The sequence below is a fragment of the Calypte anna genome, chromosome 13 (assembly GCF_003957555.1).
Source record: "Calypte anna isolate BGI_N300 chromosome 13, bCalAnn1_v1.p, whole genome shotgun sequence".
Taxonomy (NCBI): Eukaryota; Metazoa; Chordata; class Aves; order Apodiformes; family Trochilidae; genus Calypte; species Calypte anna.
In genome coordinates, this window is record NC_044259.1 from 11,465,193 (window position 1) to 11,485,257 (window position 20,065).

Genomic DNA, 20,065 nt, shown 5'->3' on the forward strand with positions numbered 1-20,065 from the left:
TATTGGGTGGTTTTTGAGAACTGGTAATGAGGAGTGTGTCTGAGGAGCTGGAGCAGAGTTGGAGGGTGTGAGAGGATGGGGCATCACCCATGCTCTGATCTGTTCCCCTCTGAGAACAGTCCTTAATGTCCTGGAAGAGACTCATTTTGTTAAACATCTTATTTTATTTTTTATAATGCTGAAAGATAGAAATGCATTAGCTTTTTATTTAGTAAGGAGGAATGAATCACTTCATGTTAGCATAAAACCAGATTTAATATAATCAGGGGTGGCCCCCACCATTAATTGCTCATATGACAAAAGCCACCTGCCACACAGGAGGTTGCTTGAGCTCTGTCAGTGTTTTTATGTAGAATACTCATCCTTCACCCACTAAGACAGGGGAAGTTGAGAAGGCTCTTTAGCTACTTCTAAGTACTAATAGGATGAGGCCCTAGCTTATGAAAAAACAAAAACAAAAAATCACCTCAGTAGTACAGTTCAAATAAACTCAGGCAAATATATACAAAAGCACAGCTGTAATCATGACAAAGGCAGTAATTGCTACATAACATCCTACCATATTTCTGAATGATTTTGATCATTTCCAGACCTGTTTAAGCTGCCATTATTTCCTGGGTTGTGTTTGTGTTCAGTGCTTATGTGGAAGAGCGTTGGTTACTTCTGTATTTTACCTGAGTAATAACTGTCCCTCTGTCCTGTTACTGGGGTGCAAGTTCACAGAACCCTAGGGTTGTCACCTCAGCTCGTTCACTCAATCCCTGCAGAAGCATCAGCTGCAGAGAGGTAAGGCTGCATGAGGAAATGTAGAGGTTAATGCATTATTTGATGATAGATACAGCTAAAGCCTCTGCACCATCCAGGGTCAGACTGACAAAGGGAAGAGAGCTGGACCACCAAGACAGGGCTGCTGCTCATGTGTGGAAGTTTCAGCTTCAGCACTTGGTTCAAGAAGTGCTCATAGAACAAGGGTTCAGTCACATGAGTGACTTTTGGAAGTGTCTATAACTTGGCTGCAGCTTTTTTATTTATTTTTTTAGAAATGCTATGAAAACCAAACACCTCAGTCTCTTCTGGGAGGTGGGGAGGCAAACAGTGCAGAACTTCCCTGTACCTTGCAGAGATGGAGCAAGTTATCATCCTAGCAACTCTATGCTGTGTTGAGGTAAGACCTTGGGAACCCCCAGGTTGTCGTGGTGTTGAGTCACTCCAGCACCAACCTTTCAGCAAGGGAGTTGGTAAAACTCACACTTCAGAAAGCACAGAGGAGAGCCAAAGCAGAAGGTGTCCATGTCCTAGGGCAGAGCAGAACCATGTGCTCTGCAGAGCCAGGAGGACAGGAATCTACCCCAGGGTGGTGGTCCCAGCTAACAGAACTGATAGTTGTTGCTCTTGAGAAGGGGCTGACCACTCTCCTCTTGCTCGCAGGACTCCTCACAGCAGCCAGAGGTATCACAGCCACTGTCTTCCTCAGCAGTGGAGGGGAGGTTGATGTAGTCCTTGAAAGCAAAACCACCCCGGGTGTGTCAGAGTCCCTTCAAGGATGTAGGACATCTATTTCTGTAGAGGTGACCAGCTAGCAACAGGGCATGGCTAGCTGGCAGGACAGGCATGCCCATGCTTTGGTGGAACTGCTGGATTGCTGGTCACAGGGCAGCACAGCACATCCAGGGGAACAGGGCACAGCTCCTGCACTAGCAGTCTTATCACTCCCTGTATTGCTGCCCATAGAACACTAAACTGCTCCCATCAGTTAAGGGACCTCTACAGAAAAATTGTCCAGGAGCTACTTCCACACTGGGAGAAAGTACCTTTCCCTTCTCCCCTGCACAGGTCCTTACCTGCTCCTTGTGCTCCTCCAGTTCTTTCTGAATAAAGCAGCAGATTTGGTCAAAGGTGGGTCTCTGTGTGGGCTCCAGGCTCCAGCATGCCTGCATGATGCTGTACCTGCAGAGCCAAACAGGGACAGGGGGGTTGCACTGGGCTGCTACAAAGCTGCAGCCCCAGGCTCTCCCCTGCAGCACTTTATATTTGAGGCACAAAACACAGAGCAGTCCCTCATCTTCCTGTCTGTAAAACCCATAGTCAGTGCATGTGAAGTGGGTACAGTAAACTGATCTATCACCAAGGAGCTTTATTCCTCCCGTACTTTTTTTTTTAAAAAACTTAAAGTCATTTCCTCCCTGTAGCCTGCTCAGGCTTGTCTTCTCATAGTCCTAGAGTTAAAAGTAGCTGATTGAAAATGAAGTTCAGGAATGTAGACATGTAACAGGAGCTCTCCCATCTTCCTGTCCATAAGCAGAGGAAACAGTGGACAGAGCATCACAACTGACTGCTCAGGTTTTGATTTCCTACAGGAGGAAAGAGCAGCCTGGTAAGATCTAACCTAAAAGTCAAGGGCAGATGTGCCTGGGAGCAGCAGGCAGACCTGTGACCAAGGTCCTTGTGCCATCTACCAGCCCACCCCCTGTGCAGCAGCTCCAGCCACCCTGTCACCCCCTATGTGCATGTCAGAGCATCCACTCACATTTCCAAGGGAGCAAAGTCAGGCCTGGCCATCTGGTATCCCTGCTTCACCATGCTGTAGAATTTGCTGTTCACCACCATGCCAGGATATGGACTTTTACCTGTGACAGGATCAGATCAGCTCACTTAACACTGCAGCCAGTGCTACTCATGCTCAGAGAGCTCTGGATTACAACAAATAGTCCAGGATCTGTTGTTTTTATTTGCCCCTCTGGAAGCATAATTGTGGTTTATATCTCTGATAAAACCTAAATTTTTGTCAACCTTACTCCTTTCTTAGAAACTTCCCTGCAGAGACATTAGGGCAGTGGTAAGCCACGGAAAACAAGAGGTTTAGAAGCTTGCTTCTTTCTTACCAAGGGAGAAGATCTCCCAGAGAAGGATGCCATAAGACCATACATCACTCTGCACTGTATAAATGCAGTCAAAGATGCTCTCTGGAGCCATCCATTTCACGGGCAGACGGGCCTGGAAGAGCAAAGAGCCCTGCAGAATGGGACAAGCTGGCAGCTTAAGCTCCCAATCCTGTCCTTTGTGCTCCAGGCATGCCCCACCCTTACACCTTCTCTTGTCCCTGTTTTAGTTACTTACATTGCCTTTTACAACATAGTTGGAGTCATTCATGATGTCACGGGCCAGGCCAAAGTCACAAATCTTGGCTACTCGTCCATCTGAGACAAGCACGTTCCTGGCTGCCAGGTCACGGTGGATGCACTGGGGGGAGAAGAGAATCCAACTGAGACCAAGCCAATGTCCCTGAGCAGTCCCAGCTAATTCCCTGCAGCCTGGGCCTGCCACCAAAACAACACCTAGAGGGGCAGGAGGAACACGTACTGCTTAAAAAGCCCCTGTGAGAGGCATCTTGTCATGCACAAGAAGCATGGGCTCCATTTCAACCACTTCATTTGCATGGTGACATTTCAAGCTATATCCTTTAATAATTTGTGTTGCCATCATCTTCCCCATGGGAGGAGGCTCCGAGCCAGGGGCTGTTGACACAGTGCCCTCATCTCTGAAACAATCATATAATGACTCTGGTACTCTAAATGAGCCAGCTCTGGCAGACAGCTCAACAGCCACTTTCAGTTCCTTGTCCCTGGGGCAGTGGGGACACTGCCAATGCAAGAAACTTCACATCAGGAGTTCCTGACCTCATATAAAAGCTGGGCAGAAAATTTTGAGACTAGAAGATGGACATCCCCTGCAGTGATGGCCTTCCATGGGAGACAAAGGCTCCTGGGGGAACACTGCTCACTGCAGCCCAGCAGGTCTGAACCAAACATGGAACTAAGAGGCAAATTCCCAGCAAAAGCTTGCTTGAGCTTGGCCACCTCATTCAAAAAACATCCCAAGCCCTATGTGGTCAGGATGGATGCTGCCTGCTGGCTGGACTGTTGTTTCCAACAGAGGACAATTGTCCTCTTGGCACTCACATTCTTTGATGCAAGGAATGCCATGCCCTGGGCCACCTGGCTGGAAAACTGTAGCAGGTCAGAGAGATTGAGGGGACGGAGATCCTCCCTGGTTTCATCATCTTCCTCTGAGCTTTTCCCTGAAATTCAAAGAAAAATTGTTAGCATTCCTGCAAACCTGGCTGATCACATGAGCTATGCTGGTCCCCTGTTGCTAAGCAAGACAGGGTCACCACAATAAAGGGCCTTTAACTCACCTCTGGCTAGCACAGAATCTGATGATGCTGAAGATGATGATGACACAGGCCTCATTTCAACATAGGTTTCCAAACCCTGGCTTGAGAAGCCACTGTCACTGAGTCAGATGAAACAGATGGAAGAAGGCTGTTAGTAACCCTCCAGCAGTACTTTCAATCCTTCTCCTCATCCTCTGAGAGAAGAAACTACACCCCTGCCAGCAGGAAGTTGCTTAGCTGAAAGCTTAAGGGCAAGTCAGCATTGAGACTGATTCCAAAGGGGGACCCACATGCCCTGGGGTATGGAGTTCCACATACTGTTCCCCTTTTGTCAGGGGACTGTCCCTGTCTGATTGGGAGTGCTCAGTCTCTTGTCTTAAAAAACAGTGCAGGAAGCCAAAAATTCTCATTCAAAACTGTGGGAGGGCAGATTGGACTGAAACCAGGATTTATTGTGGGTTATTCAATGACTGCTGTCACAGACTTTGAAGAGCTTGGAGCTGCAACCAAGTCTAAACACACCCATCTGCAGTGGCTTTTGTGTGCTGGTATTCTGCATTTCCCCAGACCTCTGATCTTTCTTACTCTTTCCCCAGCACAGCCCTCTGAATATTTCAGCCTTGCTCTGCCCTTGAGTGCCAGAACTCTGCTTTTACCTCCGGATGTATTTCTTCTCTACATCAACATTTTTGTAGTCAGCAGTGCTGTCTAAAGAGGTGTCCAGAGAAGAATCCTGGATAATTATGGATTCAGCCTTCTTCCTCAGGAAATTCAGCAGATCTCCATAGCGACAGTACTCTGTGATGACAAGGATTGGGCCTGGAAGAGAGGCAGAAAGGGTTCATGAAGAAGTGACATTACTGTGACCTGTCCTAAAGGTTGCTTTCCCTGGGAGGCTCAGCAGAACCCATCCTGCACCTGTCCAGAAAGGGCCACTCCATGGGCCCTTGCAAAGTTATAGGTTCAAAAGAGGCTGATGAGCACATCAGCTGCCTCTGGTGTGAGACTGAGGAGGGGTGACAACACTATGGGAAGGGTCAGTGGGGGAAGCAGGGCTGTAGGGTCCTACCTCCATTGGTACATGCTCCCAGCAAATTAACAATGTTCTCGTGGTGTCCCAAGTGACTCATGATCTTCAGCTCAGACATGAGAGCCTCCTGCTCATCTGTGTCTGCTGATGCTGCAAGACAAGAGGAGAGGGGCTGTGTGAAGGAAGGAGGGAGGGAGAGGAAAGAGGACAGAAAAAAATGTAGACAATGATGGAACAAGAAGGAGAGACAGAAAAGAAACTGTCATTTGTCTGTGCCTTTGGCCAGACATGTCCACAAATGTGACAGCAGCATGATTCCAGCACCCAGTGCTTGTAATGGAAACATAAAAAAGTAGATATTGCAGCCTAGGAGCACCATCACATCTGGTGAACACACACTATATCCTGCCCAAAGGAGCCTGGGGGATTTCAGCATTTGTACATTGTTCTGGGCTTACACTTCAGCATTTTCACAGCCACTTTGAGGACCGAATCTTCTTTGCCAAGGCCAAAAGCAGTGGCTTCTACCACTTTTCCAAAAGCTCCTGCTCCAAGAGTTTTTCCTGCAGAGAGGGAAAAAAAAAAAAAAAAAAGCATGCTCAAGATGCTTTGTAGGAAGAAATTTTGCAGTTCTCCTGCACACAGCCTTGAGGAGGATGTCTGGTGGGAGGGGATTGCTACTGAGCCCAGATAAAACAACACATTGCTTAGTCAGGAACTGGTTAACATCTGTGGGGAACTCTACTGTGAGCAAAGACTGTATGAAAAAGGCCCCATTCAAATATGGGCTTGCCAGCTCTATGCATTGGGAATGATCCCAGATGCAAAAGGAGGGTTGTGATCCTCTCAACCTTTCTCAGAGCAGTGGAGGTTATATCCCAGCATTTGCCACCCTGTGTGGAAAAGGGCAACAAGGCCTGGTTAAGGATCTTTCTGTAATGTCTGGATGCAGCTTTAGATATTACTTAATTGCTTTGTCTCTGTTCACTGGAGCGTTTAAGATCTGCAATGAACTGTATGCCACCAGGCAAGCAATAAGGAAGTTCTCTTACCAAACTGTAGGTTATTCCTGGGAAACTCCCACTTTTCATTGTATGGCAGCTGAGTTGGATCAATAAAGATGTAGTTATTCCCTTCACAGGCCTCAATGATCTTCCACCGTATCTGGTATTTGGGTTTCTGTAAGGAAGAGACTTCAGTTATTCAATGTCCCTCAAGTCCTGAGTGTCCCCAGTCCTCACATGCACTCCAGCTTTCACCCTGCAGGAAGAGAGAAGAGTTGGCTTTTGGCCCATCAAATATTTCTTCCTTTGAACCTGGACTGAGTGACAGAGCCTTTGTCTGAATAGCCTGGGCCTTTTGCTGTTACAAAGTCCTTCTAATCTGTCACCCACGACTGATGGGAATGCTCTTGCCTCTTTCACTGAAAGCAACTATTACCCTCACTTGGGATGGCAGAGCCAGCACCAGACCAGGGGCTGACAGTACCCAGCTGGTCAGTAGGGACATGATGTCCCCACTGTGTCTCCTTCCTTGGTACTTTGGGTTGCTGAGCACAGCAGAACAGCAGAGATTGTCCAGCCCCCCTTCCCTTACAGGGGAAAACAAGAAATGGAGAAAGAGAAGTAAGCATTTATTCTTTTCCCTGAATCTCCTGGCAGAAGTAACCAGGTAAGGCAGAGAGAAGCAGTGCAGAAGCTCATGGGCAGAGGCAGCTGCCAGCTTGTGCTGAGTGTTGTCATTTATGTTGAGAGGACCAGGGCTGGGAGCACAAACACATGGAAAGGCAGTGAAGTAGCTTAGCAGCAGAGCTCTGTCTGCAGCTTTTGCTCCTGTGCAAGGAGAAGCAAGGACTGGAACCCCAGTGTGGCAAAAATGGTCTCAGGTCCATCCAGGCAGACACAGGGAAGCAGGGGTGGGGTGACCATGGCTGAGATGAATCACCTCACATCCCATCTACAGGGAGATGTGTGCTGAAATGCTTCTCCTCACCACTTCCCCTGGATAGCTGCAGAGAAGGATGCAGTGTATGGGTAGGTATTCCAAACTAGGTTAGCACAGACACAAAGGACAAACAGCTCTGCAGTTTTGATGCAAAGCATCTGTTTGTTTGTTTCCTCCCCCACACTGCTTCTATTTCCTTTTCCTGAGAGCTGAACATCTGTGCCCATGCAGGCTGTCCAAAAAGGCCCAGATAGGATGCTCCAAGAGCACAGTTTCTGGTGGAGGTCCCTCAAAGAATGCCACACATTTTGTATTTGTTTTTGCCTGCTTTCTGAGCACTGCTGTTTTCTGCTCCACAATCAGCCTAGCAGAGCAGCAGTCTGCCATGACTCAAGCAGCCCATGGCAGAGGTAGGTAAGACTAGTTTTAAAAACAATTTTCTTCTCTTGGGCTTGCAAGGTCTTCCTAGAAAGCTACTTCAGAGATTTGCTTACACATCCATCCACCTCTCTCTGGACTACTGGCCAAAGAGAGCTCATCTCTGCCTGCAAAGCTGTAGATGCTTGTTTGGGAGAGGGTTCTGATGGATCTTCTGACAACCAATACCAGAACTCTACTGCAAAATTTGCAGCCTGTAATGGGCTGTCAAAGGAAGAGTGCCAAAAGAAGAGCTGAAAAAACAGGAGATTTTGGCCCACTGACAAAGCAGAGGTGACTGCTGATTGGTATAGTTTGTGGAAACAACTGAGAAGGAATTCAAATGCTGAAAGTTAAATGCACAGAGAAAACAGGGCAAGTTGTTGTATAAAAATAGTGACCAAGTCATCCTGAAGATAAACACCTTCTAAAATCACCCTGTTACCCCATAAAGACAGCTTTTTATAAAGCACAGGGGAGAATAAAGAGTAGATGCAAGTGGTAAATCACTTTTTCTCCTTAATTTGGTTTGTGGATTCCTGGTGAGCAAAGCAGAGCCAGCTGCAATTAACAGCACAGTATAAGCACCTTTGTCTGGCACTGAGAAACAGCCACAGTGACCTCTGGGCTACAAGGCTGAAGGACCAGGGTGGGAGAGCTGGGGACATGAGCCTTGCCCTGCAGGAGGAAACTCCTGGGGGAAGTTGGAGGCAGTGGAAGTGAGAGAGACGGCTTGCCTAGCGCGTCCAAGCTGATTGCTTCCTGCCCCTGGCTGACAGCAGAGGCAATGTGGGCTCTGAGGCTGGGCAGGCCCTGCAGCCCTTGCTATCCATCAGGGAATCTGACCTGGTTGTACTTGTAGAGGAGGAAGAGGAGTAGAAGGAGCAGCAGGCCCGATGTGCCTATGCAGGTGTAGAGAATGGGGCTGAAGAGCTTGTTTGGTGGGGCCATGATGTTTCCTGGAGGAGGAAAAAATGGGGATGAGTAAAGCATTCCTGTTGCAATTCTATGTCTAGAAGAATTTTTTAATGTTTCTCTTAAGCTGTTCACTTAGGCTTCCCTTGTATGCAACACAACCCAGTGGTGACCTCAGAGACACCCACAAGAGCTGCTGGGAACTGAGGTAGTTCTGCCCAGCCAGCAATTCCTACATGGTTCCTAGGACTGGCAAATGCCAAAGCCTCCCGTCTCCTTGGGAGTACAGAGAGCTTGTGGAATCTAGTCCACCTCTCTTGCAAGACAGTAGGAATATACACACAGGAAGATCAGCCACCAAAAGCCCTCTATTTCCCCTGCACTCTGCCCAGCTACCAGTTTGAATCTTACTGGTGATGGTGAGTGAATGAAACATGTCAGAAGCATTCCCCTCTCTGTTAATGGCCACACAGCAGAAGGTGAAATTGTCACCCAGCTCCTGGAAGGGGATGGCACTCTCCACTTCCACCTCATGGAAGGGCAACATGTTCACCACCTGGGGACTGGAGTCATTCAGTAGCAACCTGTAGTCCTCATTGTATCTGCAGAAACACCAAGGAGGAGAGAATGAGTGTTTCTCTGTAGCACAGTTGTTCATAAGTGAAGAAGTGCCTGTACCAGACTAGAAAGGAGACACTGGAAATTAGGGATACAGCTCTGAGACATGGTACTCTGTGCCCAGCAAAAAGATCTCTCTCCCTCAACATTAAAGTCCTGTATAGACAGAGCCTTAACTACTACAGCTGTGTTGTGGCAGCAGTTCCCTCCTTGAATGGGGCTGCACAGGCAGCTGCAATTTCCTCCCATCAGACCAAAGCTCAGTGAGCCTGTGCTCTGCAGAGCCTCAGACCTGTGGGCAAGCACCCATGTTGAAGATGCTCAGCCTCTGCAGGCATTTCTTACCTGTCAGAGTAGATGGGGCACTGGTACCACTCAAGACGTGGGGCAGGGTAGCCAATGGCCATGCACTGGAGGATGCTGGAGTCATTGGCTGGCACCTTGATTTTGCAGACCCTTGGAGGAGCTGTCAGGAAGGCAAATAAATGAGTGCTATGACCAGAGGAACAGTTGTGTTCTGATTTACTTTCCCTGTGTGCAGCAAGAAAACACCTAGGACCCCTGTGATACTTACATTTCACAGAGATACTGAAGGTAACTGATGCATTCATCTCACTGTTGAGGGCATGAAAGGTATAGAGACCTCCCTCTCCTTCCTGCAGACGGTTCAGGAAGAGCGTGTTGTTGTACCTGAGGGAATTCACACCTTGAAGAAAGTTGTGCTCAGCACACTCAAACACTCACACAGCCTGCTCAGTGAAAGGCTGCTGCTCCCTGTGGCCTGAAGTGGTTTAACACCAATCCCAGCCCACAAGGAGAATCTGCTGTTTGATACTTCAGGAGAAGCAGGGAGGATCTCTTTCCTCTAATCTTAGAGGAAAGACCTTTTGCCACCAACTGCACAGCACTTCTGAAAGGCTGCTGGTGGGCAAATGCTCAGAAAGTCTGAAGTCTAAATCACTGCCTTTGAAAGGCTGGAGGAGGCTGATCTTCCTGCCTGTGACAGAATGAGTTATTCCTCCCATTTCTTTGCCCATCAAATCATGGCCCCTAGTGCCCATACCCCTCTGCCCCCAGCTCGTTTCTCAGAACCCAAAGCAAGAAGGAGTTTGCCCTAAAGCCATCATGCTTGCTGAGTAGCACACCTCCTCTCGTGGATTATTTTGGGTTTCTAAGAAAATGAAAGGGGAATTGCCTGAACTCCCCACCAAATTGAATTATTCTCTTCCCCTTCGTCTCCTTTTGGCCTCAATTTGCTGAAGGCAGAACAGTTCCCCTCTGTAAAACCATTTTTCTCTGATCCCACAGGCTATTGCATGGAGTCTGCCTGTCTCACAAGGAAACCATCATTGGAAACATGCCATGTCCAGTGTAGAAGAGAGAGCACATACCAGTTGTTTCCAGAGATCATTTGATCCTTGAATGTGGTATTCCTAGAGTTCTTCAAGGGGTTTGTGTGCTCCCAGCCCCAGAGAAGAAGTTTTGGGTAAGCCTCAATATAGACCTGAAGCTCCAGACTTTCTCCCAAAGTGACTTCCTGGCTGGTGGCTTGCAGTGGAGTCAGGTACACATAACCATTCTCTGCAGGATGGAGGAGAGCATCACCATCAGCATGTCCAGAGACCCAAAACTACCGCAAATCAGCTTTATAAATGGACTATCATGGGGAAGGGCAGGAGGAATGAGGCATTACACAGATTGTGTTGCCAAAAGAGTCCTTTTAAGTTTCTTTGCCATAGCAGCTTGGATTAACTGTCTGAGGAGAGCTAGAAAATCTTAGTAAACTCTCATGGGAAAGAGGCTTTACATGCCCCATCCTAAAAGAATCACAGAATTATCTGGGTTGGAAGAGTCCAACTCTTGATTCACAGCCACCATGGTTACCAGACATTCAGTCTCCTCTTAAAAACCTCCATGAATGGAGAATCCAGCACCTCCCTGGGCAGCCCATTCCAGTTTCTGATTACCCTCTCTGTAAAGAATTTCTTCTTAGGTGATGAGGCCAAGACTGCAGAAGTCAGACCCCTCAGATAAGTTCTTGGTATCTCACCTGGAAACAACTCAGCCCAAGCCCTCTTTCAGAGCTATGGTATACAGCAGCTTTGGGTGCCTAGGAGATGCAAGGATGAATTTTCTATCTTCAGATAAAAACAAGGACAAAATAGACCTGAGTGCTCTTATGTGTATCTGTTACTGGAAGAGACAAAGATCCACACTCTGCTCTTGTGGCTTGCACTTTCTTCTAGGCAGCCCTTCCTGGTCTTTGACATAACTTTACTCCATTTTTTTCTTTGCATTAAATCTCTTTATAAGCACAGAAATTGATAAAAGCTTTCTAATTTTTCACCCAGAATTAAAAAAAAAAAAAAAAAAAGGGGGAAAGTCCCTCAAGACATGAAAGGAACACTTGTTCCTTTTGTAGCAGCTCCACAGTTCAGATCTGAGCCTTCAGGCACAAGTGAGAATGCTGCCAGCAACAAAACTAGGAAAAATATGAAGGCAGAAGCCACAAATACTCAAGGCTTTGATTCAGTCCACCCTTTCCTGGTCTTTTGGGGAAGTACTTACCTACTACCTGCAGCATTGTTGAGGCACTCCTGAATCCTGCTGAGTTGTTAGCTATACAAGTGTATTTCCCACTGTCTTCCATGGTCACTGCTGGGACAGACAGGGTGTCGCTGATGTAGTAGTTCTCATTTTCAAAGCTGGGCTTTTTGGTTGTCCTGACCTGTCAGGCAGGGAGGGAACATCAGGCACATTCTTGAAAGGAAAAAGGATTGAGCTGAGTACTTACAACAAAAACACCCACCCCCCTCCCTGTTCTGGGCTACTGAGCTTTGTTATAGAGCCCCTGAAAGCCATCTGTATGGTGACCAAGAGGCCCATTAAACCCAGGTGTTCAGGGCAGGTATTCCACAGCACTGAGGATCATGGCCTCCTAACTGCAAATTTTCCTTATACTGTGAGATCCAAACACATCCTGTATGTCAGCTCCTTACTGAAGGCATCAGATATAATAAGACAAACCTTATTTAACCATCTAGCAGTTAAAGGTCAGCACAAGAGAGATTTTGAAACGCATTCTTTTTCTCTACCCATAACTTTATTCTGTGGAACCTTGTGTCCTGAAGCTTTATAAACTCTGTCAGAGCTGGGTGGAGAAACATTTTCTTTGAAGATGCTGTTTCTCATGTTCAAAGAACTCAGCTGAAACAACACACTTCCCTTCTCTCTGGCAGCAAGATCCTGACACTGGGCAGGTGTTTCTCAGCTCTGTGTCATCCCAAGGCCATACTCAGATTTGGTTGGGCAGATCAAGGTTTTGCTGCAAGTGACTTCTTACCACCTTATGCCTCCCAGTTTCCAGGAAAGCTCTGTCCCCTCATGAGGGTACACAACTTACACTCTTTGCTGCTGTCACCCATCTGATGTCATACTTGTGGGAAGGAGCAATTACTCTGCAAGTGACTGTGAAAGGTTCACCCACGATTCTCACATGGTCCATAGGGTCCATCATCACTGACACAGGCTTCTCCGGGGCTACACAAAGGCAAGCAGGGAAAGATTCAATCCTGTGACCCCATGTGAGACTCCCCAGGACCATGCTACCTTCTCCTTTCCATCCTCTTCAGCTTTTTTACCCTCAGCTTTCTCCTTCTCTATGCATCATCACTCTTTTTTGGTGCACACATCTATGGGAAACAGCACAGTTTGGGGAGAGCACAGCAGGCAGCACTGTGGGTTGCAAGGGAACATGAACCTTCTGTCATGGTCATATTCTGAGCATCAGGGCCTGGGGACTTGCAGAACATCAGGGAGATTGGGGGACTTCTTTCTGTGTTCTGTGATAGTGCCTGAAGTTTTGAACACTGGTGAACTCATGGAGTCCCACATGAAGCAGCCAATTTGTGAGAAGCTGATGGAATTTTGCCTCCATTAAAAATCCTTTAAAGACTGCAAATTCAGGACATCTTTCCTACCACTGGTAACGAACTTTTCCTTGACTATCTACTGTGGCCAGCTGAGCTATTGCTGTCTCCCTGAGGACAGCCACAACCCCAGTCCTTTACCTTCTTCCACAATCAGTCTTATTCTTGATGACTGCTCTATTTTTCCATTTACCACTGCTTGGCATCGGTAAGAGCCCTTCTGCTTGCTGTGCACATTGTGTAGTGTTATTCCTTTCTCAGCACTGAAAGAATAGTTGGTTCCAGGTGTGAGAGGAGAGGCATCATCTGTTATGAGAGTCACATTGGATCCATACTCAGGGGCTGTGATGAGGCAGGGGAACTCAGCATCACCACCTTTGGTCACAGAGATCCGGAAAGTTGGGGTGTACCACACGTTACTGGGATCTGGGGGGGACACAAGGATTGCCAGAGAATGGGATCAGAAAATGCATCAAAGCTGAGAAACACATTCCAGCAAAGCCAAGTCTCCAGCATGGCTGCCCAGTGGGAGGTTGATGCTGGGGCAGCTCTGCTCAAGGCCAGCCTGACTCAGACTCCAAACCCTCACATGACAAAGCCCAATTCCAGCCAAGGCATTTGAGGAGAGCACAGCAATCAGCTCACAGATGTACATGGGCAAGAAAGGCTGAGAAATATGCTTACCTCTGATCAAACTTTTCACCACAGTGGCAGATTTATTCACCAGGCCCCCACAGCTTCCCTGCCCAGGATAGTATCTCTGGTACAAGGGAAGGGGTGAACTCACATGGTGAAACTACCACAGCATAAATTCTTTTGGGGCAAGAGAATGTTTGGGGTTCAGGTCACATCATGAAGATGTGATTGATGTGACATTCCCTTATCTGACAATACCATTTTCTGATTCCCAGATCTCACTGCTCATTACAACACAGGAAAGACTTTCATACCTATTTTTGCAGGAAGAGAACCCAAAGTAAACAGAGGGAGAGGTCCAGGCCAGACAGATATTCATGATATGCAGATGCTCTGCACTCTACCCCAGTGATTCAGCTGTTATCCCCGTTCCATATGGGCTTGCATGGTTGTGGGTGAGCCTCTGTTTCAGTGGGAGCCTGCACAGCTCCCCCAAACACACCTAGCACCACAGCCATAGAGAGGACTTGTGTAAGGGCTGTGCTCCCTGGAAAGAGGCCATCTACATGGGAAGAGGGAAACCACTGCTTACCTCGCACAAACAGATGCATGGTTGCAATGCCATTGTCACTGCTGTTGACATAAACACACTTATAGGTGCCTGTATCCCTGTAAGTGACCTTGGGGATACTGAGAGTGCTGCTCGTGTGGTTGCTGAATGTCTCCTTTCGTGTTTTCCATTCCACTTGAGACTCTCCTGAGCAGTGCAAGGTCACTGGATCACCCACATTGACAACCAGAGCAGGGAGGTCAGGGCTGATCACTGGGGATGCCAAGCCTACAGAGGAAAAAAAGGAGTAGTGAGGATGCAAACCTGATCTCTAATGATGCTCTGCTGGAGTTCATACTGCTGAGCATGGAGTTGCTGAACATCAGGAAGGGACTGGGCTTGGGATTCAAACTAGATCTTTGGCTTGCATTACCCCAGCCATCCTCCATCCCTGACCAATATGGCCTGATACTCCAAGGAATGGATTTCAAAGAAGAGACAGAACCCCACATATGAACACAATACAGAAAAAAATAATCTGGAGCTGATTAGACCAAATAATAGCTTGGAAATTATTCCTGTTGGGCTTTGCCTCTTCCAACAGTTTTCCTGTTATGGCAGAGCTGGACCTGAACTCAGCTTAAGCACCATTTGGTGAAGTTGAAATCCAGTCCAGTGGAGGAGGATCTTTTTGTTGCTTTGGTGCTGTGATGGCCTAGAACAGACAGGAAAAAGTTCTGTAGAGCAGGAGGTCAGTGCATACCTTTTGGGCAGGCTGGCTTTTTGGTTGCTGGGCAGTGGATTTTGAATGACAAGAGCTTGTGCCTGAGTCAAACAGTGTGTTTTCCTTGCAGATACCATCAATACATTATGAAGCAAGTTGCCATCATTATTTATATTGGGGGGTGGGAAACTGAGGCACAGAAAAGCTAAACAGCTCATGAAAGCCCACAGTTTGCAGTTATCTGTGTACAGAGCACCAGGCTATGGTGACACTAGCACTGCACCCCAGCTGGACTTCTGATGCCAACCCTACTTGGAAGGTGGCTCCTTTGCTGGCTGAATAAAGGGGAACCAGGGTCCTGCTCCAGCCCATGGAGTCAGAGGGAAACAGTTTTCCCATTTTGCTGCGTCAGCAAGTTCTTTGAGTCACCACCTATATTTAGGGTGGGGGGAAGTGAGAAATGAATCAGTACTGTAGGGCTGGGGAAGAAGCAGTACCACCACCCCATGCCAGGCCTTTTGGGAGGACAGGAAACACATTGCAAATGGCTATCTGTGTGCAGGGGGCTCTGCACTACACTCTGGCCCCTCTCCAGGGCTATTCTCCCACTTCTGCTTTCCTTCCCAGTTGCTAACCCATTCTCACCTCTTAAAGGGACACACACCCAGGTTCAAATAGCACTAAGTATAAAAGTAGCTGCCCAGTTTAATTTGCTGCTCTTTGTACACCAGGCAACTGCAGGCTATGCTCCTCTTGTGTGGTGGCAGCAGAAACAAGGGCTGGGTTTGTCCTTGTGATCCCTCAAACTCTGACGCAGACTGGTCTGGACTCACAGGACCTCTTCAGTTAAAAGATTTGTTGTCCAAATGAACATAAAATCTCTAACTCATCAGGAAGTGGGAGAGGACAAAGCAACACCATTACTCCAGCTGCACTTCCATCTCCATCAGGAGAAAGGGCAGAAGTGGCCAGATGTTCCAGCCCTTGCTGCAGGGTGAAGAAAGAAGGCTGCTTATGGTCATGAGAAGGAAAAGCAGTTTAAAGCAAACCTGTTTCCAGGTGCTGCCCTGGACACTGTGCCTGTAACACAGCCAGCAGAAGCAGACACCCATCCTCATCCACCCCTGTTCACAGCTTATTTGGTGAGGAAGTCTATGTCCTAAAATGTGTGTCCTGTGCTACCAACTGTGCTCAGGACTGTAACACCAGAGCCTGTGCAACATTCAAGTAGTCTTGGGCTGATGCCTCCTTCTGTGCAATGAAGGATCAAGAGTACCAGGCTCAAGAAGGGCCTGGAAGAGCATTGTGGAGCATGACAACACTGCAATTGCCCAGAGGAAACCCAAACAAGGCCTGGATCAAACTTACTGGCCCTGTGGGAAGAAGAAGAGATCAGGGAGCTTTGGAGCATGGTATATTTGACATTTTATCTCCCTTGTGGTGTTTTTGTTTAGTTTGTTTGGTTTGAGTATTTTAATGATGCTTTTATCTTTCTGTGGAAAGAAGAAAAGCCTCATTTATTTCCAGAATGGAAAAAACATATCCCAGGATCCTTTGCAAAGACACATTTTCCACATATCTGAGGTACAACGTTCCTCTTATTTTGCCAAGCTGTGTCTTCTAGAGGGGCTTGACACATTTCTATTGTTTTTACTTCTTTATCACTGAATGCTCCTCCTTCACCTAATCTCTGCTTTAGCTACCCCTTCACATCCCTATTCAGAAAGGGAGCCAAGCTCTTTGATTCAGAACTTCATTCAAACTGATGCAGGAAAAGACTATGTTGTCATGTGGTCCTGCTATGGCCAAAACCAAGACCAACACAGACAAGAGCCACTGTCACTCTGTGTCCTTCTTGTCATCAGCCTCCAGTTACTCCTGAGATGCTATGGCCACAAAAAGCTGAGGGTAGGTGCTCTCCATAACAGTCAGGAATCCAGGAGCCTTCAGGCTATCACTGGAGACTCCAATCAATGACAACCACCACAAAAATTAGGTGAGGACAGATGGGGCAGAGACACTAAATGCAGGGCAATACCAGGTGAAGGCCACCCAAGCACCCACTCTGTGTGTGCTGGTGGATGAGTCAGACCAGTGGGTCCTTTTCCAGAATGGGGAAGCAGGACTGCTGGAAGAGGCTCTCTCCCTGCTGACCAGGGTGCAATCTTGCACGAAGCCCAAGGATGTCTCTCTGCTGCTCTCCAGCAGCTTCCGCAGCCTTGCCAGTAACTGCTGGCCAAAGGTTTTACCACACATGGGTTGTGTAACCATGACCTAGAGTTACAGCTGCAGGCTCAGTCCCTGCTTCTCCCATGCCAGCCAAAACATTGCTTTCCTTTGAGGGTTAGGAAATAGTGAGGAAGGAGAAGTGCAGGAGAGCAAGGGAAAGGGACTTGAGAGCCTTACCACAGAAGACAATCATCAGGACCTTGACTTGGTCCTGGAGTATAACTGGGCCAAAATCCGGCCCAGGGAGGTGCCCACATCAGGTCTGAGCTCCTCTTGCTCCCTCTTCAACGATGGGAGAGAAGAAGCTTGGTTTCTGGGACACTTTCCCCAGAATCACCTAGAGTATCTGGGGAGAGCAGGAGGTAGGGAAAAAGATACTTATTAAATCTCTACCGGGGGCTTCCACCTCAGACATTTAGATTCATCCAAAACAAGAAGAAAAAAGAAACCCCAGGAAGCTGTCTCAGGATGGCCAAGAACACTAATGTGAGCTGATCAGGTTTCAAATCCTTCCTCTGCTTGGGGATATGAGCCCCTGTCACTCTCCCAGCAGGAGTCCAGATCACAATGATTATACCTCTTCAACTCTGCATACCCTCAGAAGATGCACTTGCAAGTCAAGAAGTAGGAGAAGGAATGAGAAGCTGAGTCAGGCTTCAGCTCAAAGCTATTGAAAATGGCCAACTTGAAAAAATAATGAAACAATAATGAAGGAAAGCATCACGTAAGATCTGAGATGCTGCCAGCACTTAACATGCAAGATTAGCAATACTGGTTTTCTGTCTGCTTGCAAACCTCAAAGCAGGCTTAGTGACTCTATCTTGAGGTTGATGGGATATAGCCTCTTCGTCATCTCCACAGCCTCAAAACCCAGGCATATTCACTTTTCCCTCCTTGGCTGCCTCAGTTCTGTTTTCATCACAAGGTGTAACACTAGTGTAAAAGAACAGAGCAGCAGAAAAGAGCAACTTGGACATCTGGAGCCTGGCACACTGAAAGGTGCCAATGCAGCCAACCTTCCTGACTCTCCCACCTGCTGCCCGAGCATCTCCACCTTTGGCTGAATTTGGACAAAAACTTACTTCAGAGGCTGTTCTTCTCAGAGACAATTTCTGCTGAACCTCTCCTTTGTCCTAGCCCCTGCCCAGACCCAAACAGTGGGAAGGTTTTATTTCATATCTCCCTACTTTACATGCAGCTTTCCATATCCTTTGGCCTTATCCTGGCAGGGCTGCAGGCAGCCCAAAGAACAAGACCAAAGTACCACTGACTCCAGAGCCAGGACAGACTAGAAACACATCCCCTTTCCACCCTTGTCCTCCCTCTGTAATGACAAACAATTCTGGATGGTATTCAGGAAGCTGCTACAGCCAAGCCTGCACTAAAATCCAAACCAGTGTCTCTTCCCTGCTGTGCCATGGAGCAATCATGTCCACTTGTCTGCTCCCTGCTCATGCTGAGGCTCCTTGAGCCTGCCCACAGGAATGGTGACTGCCTCCTGAAGTAGCCCCAGGACTGCCCCAGCCCACAGCAGGCTTTTGGTAGACACAGTGTGAAGCCCAACTTCACCCTCCACCACCAAGAGCCAAGCGTTCATCAGTCCAACTTCAGCATTGCCCTGTCCCAAGCCCCACTGAGGCTGTCACCCCTTCTTGCCCGAGAAGGGATGGAGCACTGACAACAGACACCCAAGAAACCCTCATCTGACACACCAAACCCACCCCAGGGTGACATGGAGACACCATAAGGCTTTGGTGGGCCAGTGGACTTACCTTGCCAGCTGCCAGCTGTGGTGAGCAGCAGCAGGAGAGCAGGACCCATGTCCCCAGGGTCTGTGGTGCCCCCAGCCTGGAGCAGGGAGGCAGCTGAAGGATCCTCTCGACCAGTGGGTGCCTCTCCTTGTGGGCACTGTCCCCAGTGCTCCCTCACCAGGAGCTTCTCCTTTCCGAGTTGACCACAAGTTAAGAAATTCCCTTTTTTTTGTTTGTTTTTGAAATGGAAGGGAAAAAAAAAAAAAAAAAAAAAAGCAATGCTTTGAGACATCCCTGGTGACAAACCCCTTTGACTGAGAAGGGGCCATGCACACATCCCACTGCAAGGCCCTCCACTCTTGGAGCCCCCCTCCTACCACAGACCCTTCCTCAGAGAGGGGTTCAGCCCCAGACCACTCCTCAGGGCTGTCAAAGGCTACTGCACCACAGAATGGTTTGGGCTGGGAAGGACTTTAAAGATCATCCAGCTCCAACCTCCTGCCACGGGCAGGGATTATGCCAGCGCTCAAGACAAGCCTGATCCACCTTGGCTACTGCCACCCAAACCCCCAAGGACTGCTGCACACTTGTTTGGGGACACAAAGAGCCAGGCTGGGACCTGCCTCAGTGTCAGGGAACTCCATTTTACCTCAGCAGGACAAGTTTTACCTCAGGGGCTCTTGCTGGCTGCACGTCCCGAGGGCCCGCAGAGGGAGATGGCCGACTCCACACAAGGGTCCCACAGAGCTGATTCAGCTCAGGGCAGCTCCCAGGTGGGAAGAAGCCTCTGAAGATGACAAATGACCGTGTTCTAACCAAGAGGGTGATCCCTGGTGCAGAAAGAGGTTCTGTGGCCACACAGGATCTCCCTCAAGCCTTCCTCCAGGCCTGCGCAGAGGCTGAGCTCCCCCAGCTGTGGATCACTCACCCCTGCTGCCTCCCCCAGCACGGAGAGGAGTTGGGTCCCACCTGCAGCCCCCTCCTTGTCCCCAGCTGTGGGGACACAGGGTTATCCCAGCTCTGCTCCTCTCCCTGTACCTGCAAGCCCAGGGCTCACAGCAGCTCTGTCACCATCCAGCAGCCACAGGACCCAAGCAAAACCCACTCCTCCCCAAAATCCCACCCACCCCCCTCAGCTGGTGGGGAGG

At 48.4% G+C, this 20,065-nt stretch overlaps 1 protein-coding gene across 2 annotated transcripts; it reads right to left on the bottom strand.

Annotated features, from left to right (window-relative positions):
• Positions 1 to 128: 128 nt before the first annotated feature.
• On the bottom strand, positions 129 to 19,094 carry CSF1R (colony stimulating factor 1 receptor). 2 transcript variants are annotated; one of them, XM_030459249.1, is made up of 21 exons: positions 18,939 to 19,070; positions 14,256 to 14,501; positions 13,169 to 13,453; positions 12,502 to 12,638; positions 11,667 to 11,826; positions 10,490 to 10,679; positions 9,673 to 9,788; positions 9,444 to 9,564; positions 8,892 to 9,082; positions 8,412 to 8,524; positions 6,257 to 6,383; positions 5,663 to 5,767; positions 5,244 to 5,354; positions 4,831 to 4,993; positions 4,196 to 4,293; positions 3,960 to 4,078; positions 3,118 to 3,240; positions 2,883 to 2,994; positions 2,528 to 2,627; positions 1,842 to 1,947; positions 129 to 792 (listed from the first exon to the last, which is right to left on the bottom strand). In XM_030459249.1, exons 1-21 carry the CDS (start codon positions 18,985 to 18,987, stop codon positions 751 to 753), a joined length of 2,814 nt encoding a protein of 937 aa, XP_030315109.1. In that variant the 5' UTR covers positions 18,988 to 19,070; the 3' UTR covers positions 129 to 750. The 2 variants fall into 2 exon arrangements, with proteins under 2 accessions (XP_030315109.1, XP_008500101.1); XM_008501879.2 differs by having other exon boundaries at positions 131 to 1,499; positions 18,939 to 19,094.
• Between the last annotated feature and the right edge of the window lie 971 nt (positions 19,095 to 20,065).

Excerpts from the sequence above, each read along its gene's own strand:
- CSF1R (XM_008501879.2), bottom strand. The coding sequence starts at position 18,987 with ATGGGTCCTGCTCTCCTGCTGCTGCTCACCACAGCTGGCAGCTGGCAA. Across the intron at positions 9,565-9,672 it reads CTTCAGTATCTCTGTGAAAT|CTCCTCCAAGGGTCTGCAAA; the intron begins GTAAGTATCACA and ends CCTTCCTGACAG. Across the intron at positions 5,355-5,662 it reads GGCTGTGAAAATGCTGAAGT|CATCAGCAGACACAGATGAG; the intron begins GTAAGCCCAGAA and ends CTTGTCTTGCAG.